The sequence below is a fragment of the Perca flavescens genome, chromosome 3 (genome assembly GCF_004354835.1).
Source record: "Perca flavescens isolate YP-PL-M2 chromosome 3, PFLA_1.0, whole genome shotgun sequence".
NCBI lineage: Eukaryota > Metazoa > Chordata > Actinopteri > Perciformes > Percidae > Perca > Perca flavescens.
This window is the reverse complement of record NC_041333.1, coordinates 26,316,580-26,322,826: the sequence shown is the minus strand read 5'-3', so window position 1 is coordinate 26,322,826 and position 6,247 is coordinate 26,316,580. Positions and strand designations below refer to the sequence as shown.

Here is a 6,247-nt window from a genome sequence, read left to right as displayed (position 1 = left end):
ATGAAGCCAAGTGATTTGGATTGAATGAATGAATGTGTGTTGTATGAATCCTTATTATTATTATATTATAAGGACTTTACATTCATTTTGTTCATTGATAACAAGATTCATAACATTTCTTCTAGACTCCATAATACATTACAGCCAGTACAATTGAAATAATAAAAAACAAAAATGTTATATAAAAATAATGTTTTGTCTTTTTTAATGCTGCTATGTACTGCAGATCCATCATGAAGTGCTTATTTTCTTTGGAAGCATAAACACAAACAACATCATATAAAATAATGTTTATTAATTATGTGGCAATCCTCTGTTGTATTTACAGTATTGCAGACAGGTAATACACAGTGACTGCAAGGACAGCAATGAGAACAGCACCCCCTGGGACCGACTGCAGAAAGTGCAAAATAGCTGTCCATAATGCCTGTGAAGAGTAAGAGAGCCAAATTGTCACATTAGTCACACATTCATCACACACACACACACACACACACACACACACACACACACACACACACACACGTCACAAAGTGTAGCCAGGCAGCTAGTGTTTTCTTCATATTTTTATTGTAGGCCTGTGTGGTGTTTCGCTTTTGGTTGTTTTCTTTGCTTGCCTGGTACAGACACTGAAGACACCTCCAAACACACCTGAGGCACATCTCCTAATCAGGGGAGAGATGCTGGACACCTGAGTTGGTGCGGGGCTAGATGGTTGTGAAGAACTACAGAAACACGCTCCGGGGGTGCAGGACGGTGCGAGGCTAAACGGGCTGGACAGCGGATCTGGATACAGGAAAACGGGCCGGCTGGCCGGGCAGCGAGAAGTGCGCAGAGGATGTCTGGCAGACCGGCACACCAGCATTGCACAGGTGCCCCAACCAGGAAGAGCGGACTGGACAATACGGGTGCAGCTAGCCACCTTCCCCACCTCCCTCAGGGTAAAGACTGTAGTCCCTTTCTACAGACGTAGTAAAACGAAAACCATATAAAGACCATTTTTAAAAAGTCTACTTTGTGACATTTGATTTGTTGGCGTTGTCGGCAGGATTCCCAGTTCTTGTACACACCTGATTGATAATGGATAGCCAAGCAGTAGCTAGCACAGCTAGTACACAGGGCCCCAAGTATGATGTGACTATGGTATATGGGTGTTCCATTTGCCCCAAAATTTCATGGTAAAAATGTAATGCAGTATGGAGATTGGGAAAGCAGGATGAAAGCCCTTCTCAGTGTTCAAAGATTTGCAGAACAGCAAAAAATGTATTTCCTCTTCAGTGCAGTAAAGGGTGATGCCAGGAGGAAGGTCCACTTACTAGAGGGACAACAAAGAGACACTGCTGACAAAATATTTGACTTTCTTCAAGGTTTATATAGAGGGCAGACTGTAACTGCCAATCTCAGAATGAACTTTTTTAATGTGAAGCAAGGTATGGGGGAGACACTGGGAGACTTTAACCTCCGGTTAAGAGAAGCCTTTCAAACATGGGGAACTGCTGAACCAGACGGGTCAGCTCATCTGCAACACACACTGAGGGATCAGATGATACTCGGCCTGCAGTCTGGTCAGGTGCATAGAAGCCCAAACTTGATGTTTTCTGAGTTGTTGCAGGAGGTTAAAGAGTTGGAGAGAGAAGGCTTTTCAGAGGAAGGAGATGGACTGTCATAAAGTCTACACCATACCCCCTGCTGACCCCCTCGCCAAGTGGAAAGATGGTTGCAGAGTTGAAGCAAGCCTTGAAAGAGGAGATTGTGAGTACCATGCAGTCAGCCAAAAACAAACCGAATGTCCCAGATGTAAGCATCCCCTGACCCGCCCGCGTTGGAATGACCAGGGGCAGCCCATTTGTCTACACTGTGGACAAGCTGGACATCTTCGACGTAACTGTTCCCAGCAGCAGACAACTCAACCCCCTTTAAACTCCCAAACCCGGTCACTGTGGGGCAAGTTGATGGAGCACTGGAAGTGGAGTCAACAGCAGAGCCCTTTTTTTTTTCTGCAGAAAATGTATCCCCTGTATTCTGGACACAGGCTCACAGGTAACCCTGTTTAGTGAAACGTTTTTAAAGATTAATTTTAAAGACTTTGAGGCTGAGATGGGCACTAAGATGAACTGGTTGAAAGTGAAAGCAGCCATTGCCTATTCAATTTTGGATTTTAAAGTGGGAGAGATTGATGTTCCACAGAGGGGAGTCCTCATTGTTTCTGATGACTGTATGGGCCCCTGCCAAGGGCTGTTGGGCATGAATGTTAACTAACCAGTATGGGAGGAGGTTGGAGAAGGGACATATCCAGGGCTCAAAGCCTTTAAATCCACTGTTCCACCTGCCTCCCAAAGAGTGGGAATGGGCTTTTGCCTGCTGCCAAAGGATCCTGTCCTCCGGGTCCACTGAGGTCAGACCAGTGACGAAACAGCCCATGATAGTGCCCCCTGAAAGTGAAATGGTCCTATGGACACATGTTCCAGAGAACACTGGTAAGATGCACTACACAGCTCTGATAGAAGGCCTGGACAGTGAGAATGAGTGGCAAGTGGCAGACAGTAGAGGTGAAGGGAAATATGTAACCGGCACGCCTACTCAATAGAAATGCCACAGCGTCAGCCATTGGCCAAAGTCGGTCAGATATCCCCTGAACAGATTGATGCTAATGACCTTGTGTTGCATGAAAGATCAGATAGGGAGATAGAGGTGGCTGTACGAGCCATTTGAGAGACTGCTGAAGATGATACCTCGGGTGGGATCCCTCACTGGCCAAACCTCCCCCAATCACAATAGGACAGGGTGGAGCAAGTTCTTTGGAGGTGTATTTTTGCTCAGGATGATGAGACTTTGGGCGCACTAATGCTGTTTTAAACCAAATGCCCACAGGTGATGCACCCCCCCCCCCCCCGCGAGCGCTACAGGCCGGTGCCCCCTAACACGAACCAAGAACTATGCTCCCTCCTGCAGACCATGCTGGAGAAAGGAGTAATTCGAGAGAGCAAACAGAGTGGTAGTCAACCTTGGATTTTGCCAGTGGCTACTGGCCGGTTGAATTGGATCCAGCGGACAGAGAGAAGACTGCTTTCACTACACCATTGAGGCTGTTTGAATTCGAGAGGATTCCATTTGGACTAAGCAATGCGCCAGCCACCTTCCAGCGGCTGATGCAGCGATGTCTGGGCTAGCAGGTAAATTATTCATGATGTGAAAGACACAAACACACAAAACTGGGTGTGGGAACAGGAAGCCCTTATGCTGTGATTACAGATAAGATCTCAAAGCCATCACACACACACACACACACACACACACACACACACACACACACACACACACACACACACACACACACACAGTTGAGGACAAAAGAGATGTTGAGGGATGAGACAGAACCAGTTAGATGGCAAATAAAAATAAACTGAGAAGTAAGATTCACAAACAGAATGGAAACATTTTGTTTTACAAATACATAAGCACAGTAGGGGTTGCATTCATTTCCACACACACATACTCGGTGTATAAGGTCAGAATCTTCGAGCATAGAGAAAAGCAGGAGGAACAACGCTACTGCTGGTTTAGCACCTAAGTCATTTTGCAGACCTGTGACATTTAGTTGACCTACAGCAAGAAAACCTCACACTCTTGTGCAGTAATGACGGTGATTAAATTAACGTCACAGAGCTGAGGGAAGAATGCATGGTGTCGTGTACACTTCTGTCCAGGTTCATGTTCACCTTGAAGGACTCTAGCAGACCCCCGTGTCCCCCGTTCTCCAGCTTGTCCTCCTCTCCCGCCTGGCCCAGACCCAGCGTGGCCTGGCTCTGTCTATGCAACTCGTCGTGGAGGTTGTCCAGCAGCGCAGCTCGCGTTCGCCCCTGGAATCAATTTACACACATCGAGAAGATGATTATGGTCATTATTATGAACGAAGCTGAGCTGTGAATAAAGGCATGCTGTGGTGTTAGAGTGTGGCTGTGCCGCAGACGTGTGTCACCTCTAGTTTGGCAAATTTGTCGGATTTGTAGCAGGCGTTTTCAGCATTGATCAACTTTGTCAGCAGGAAGTCTCGAAACTCAGGACCCTAGAGAGAGAGAGAGAGAGAGAGAGAGAGAGAGAGAGAGAGAGAGAGAGAGAGAGAGAGAACCAGAAGGGTGAGGCGCAATGTTAAGGAAAGGAAAAGGTGAACTATAATCAGCGCCATAAAGATTACACTATTGCAGGAGTCTGATTAAGAGAATCAACTTTATTGATTTAAATCCTCATCTGCTTCAAATCCCCTTTCTCCCCACATGCTGCAACTCATGTCCCGATAAGTAACTAAATCTTCAACTGAGTCTAGAAGCCAGATTGTTTTCACAATGCAGTTTCCCCCATTGTGACAATGATCTGATAGAATCATCAAGGCTACCTATAAAATGCAAGATGAAAAGGAGGGTTACATTTTTTAATGTGCAGCCACATGTTAAACTGTTTTTAAATGAGGACATTTCAAATACCCACAAGCTGTGGTAGAAGAGTTGAGAACGTTTAAATGCACACCAATATTCCACTATTATTCCGAATATGACAATATTCCGAATTTGATACAGGTCATGTAAACAGCATGTTCCGGTTGGATATTTCGAATAAGGCCTTTTTCCGAATTTATCATTTTCCGATAAGACGTGGGATATTCTGGTATTATTTGGTTATTAGAAGCATTCTTTACTTTATTTTACCCCCAGTTTACTGCCTAACCCTAACCCGAAAACCGGAATATTATGTGCATGTAAACGTAGTCATTGTAAAAATACTCCACAAAATCCTAATTCTACTAAAATGACAGAAGTTTTATCAGCTCTTTTTCTCACCTTCTTAAAGACAGCTGGGTTCGGTAGAGGGGGTCCAAAAGGAGGCACATCCTCCCTCGCTGTAACTGACACCTGTTGACATTAAACACGTTATTAGCTCGTATTCCACGAGGGCTCAGGTTTCGAGCTGGGATGATGAAACAACATCCGAGGCAAAACTTGAGAACACTTTGTCGTCGCGAGATGACTATTATTGATGATTAACGTTGTGTGCTTGCAGTTATTTAAGTGAGCACAACTAATTTAAAGTTATTACAGAGCACCTGTAGGAGCTGTGTCATTTCACCACACAGGCCTTGCTGGTACCTTGTATGTTGTGTGTTCTGTACAGGGGTTCTCAACCTGCACCAGCACGTAAGCATGCAGGAAATTGGATGCGATCATGTCTGGAACAAACGGTGTGGGCTCTTCCTGGAAGACGGTGGCCACAATGTCGTTTCCTATGTGTCTTTTCCTCTGGAGCTAAAAAAGCAGAGGGGAAAATTCATAAGATTATAGGTTGGTAAACAGATTTGGTTTTGTGGTTGTGTAGCTCAGAGGGCACTTTTAAAACAAGAGCACAATTTAGGAGTCTTCTATGACACACAAACCACTGAATGCACAAGGGATTTATTGGTTTCTAAGGAGGGTTTTATTGGCTTCATATCAAATAACTTGCAAACGTTTGATTTAACATTTAGCCGCATCTGTACGATTGATCCTTACTTTGCAGCTCAATCCATCGTGCCTTCAGTGTCACAATAATAAAGCCATTATGAAAGTCACGTACCTGCTGGACGTCTCCTTCAGTAAAGGGAAGCTTGGTTGACACATGGAACATAATCTCTCTCTGTCTGAAGACAGTGTAGACAGATTCAGACCCTGTCTGTCCGTGGGATACATCCAGCCCACCGCGGAACCTGTCACATTATCAAAGCTCATGTCACGTTCTGTGTGGATTACAGCCTTCAGTAATAAGATAAGATCATATTTTATGTATGTTAAATGTCAGTTTCATCACATTCTGTCCTTAACTAGCTCCAAGACCACCCAAAAGTGTTGTGCAGCTTTCCGTAACGTGTCTGCTATATTTAAAGCCTCCCTAACAGTAAAAGTAACAAGTGTAACACAATAGAAAAAAGCCTGCAAGGCAATAAAGACCATTTACAAAGCTCTGATTACCTGTCCATGTGGCATTTTTTTTCTCAGATCTGTTTCGCTAGGCAGTTTATCCCGTTGGCACGCTGAGGCCGAAACAGCAGGACAAATTGCTCCAGGGTTACAGTAATTAAACACAGCTTTGCTCTACTGCAATGCACTTCAATGGCATATCCCTCTTTTTAATTCTTGTGGACCTTTTTATCTGGTCTCTATTTATTTTGATTTTTGATTTACTCAATCCTGCCTTTTTCAGTTTTAAAGCACTTTTCTTT

General features: G+C 44.5%; 1 protein-coding gene across 2 annotated transcripts in view; it reads right to left on the bottom strand.

Moving 5' to 3' along the window:
- Positions 1 to 6,247, bottom strand: part of rap1gap2a (RAP1 GTPase activating protein 2a) — a 101,569-nt gene that overhangs the window by 5,203 nt on the left and 90,119 nt on the right. For both annotated transcript variants that reach the window (XM_028571137.1, XM_028571128.1), the window contains 5 exons: positions 5,605 to 5,734; positions 5,142 to 5,297; positions 4,836 to 4,907; positions 3,980 to 4,066; positions 3,720 to 3,860 (listed from right to left, as the gene is read on the bottom strand). In XM_028571137.1, coding sequence (XP_028426938.1) covers positions 3,720 to 3,860; positions 3,980 to 4,066; positions 4,836 to 4,907; positions 5,142 to 5,297; positions 5,605 to 5,734 — 586 coding nt within the window. The remainder of the gene's footprint in view (positions 1 to 3,719; positions 3,861 to 3,979; positions 4,067 to 4,835; positions 4,908 to 5,141; positions 5,298 to 5,604; positions 5,735 to 6,247) is intronic.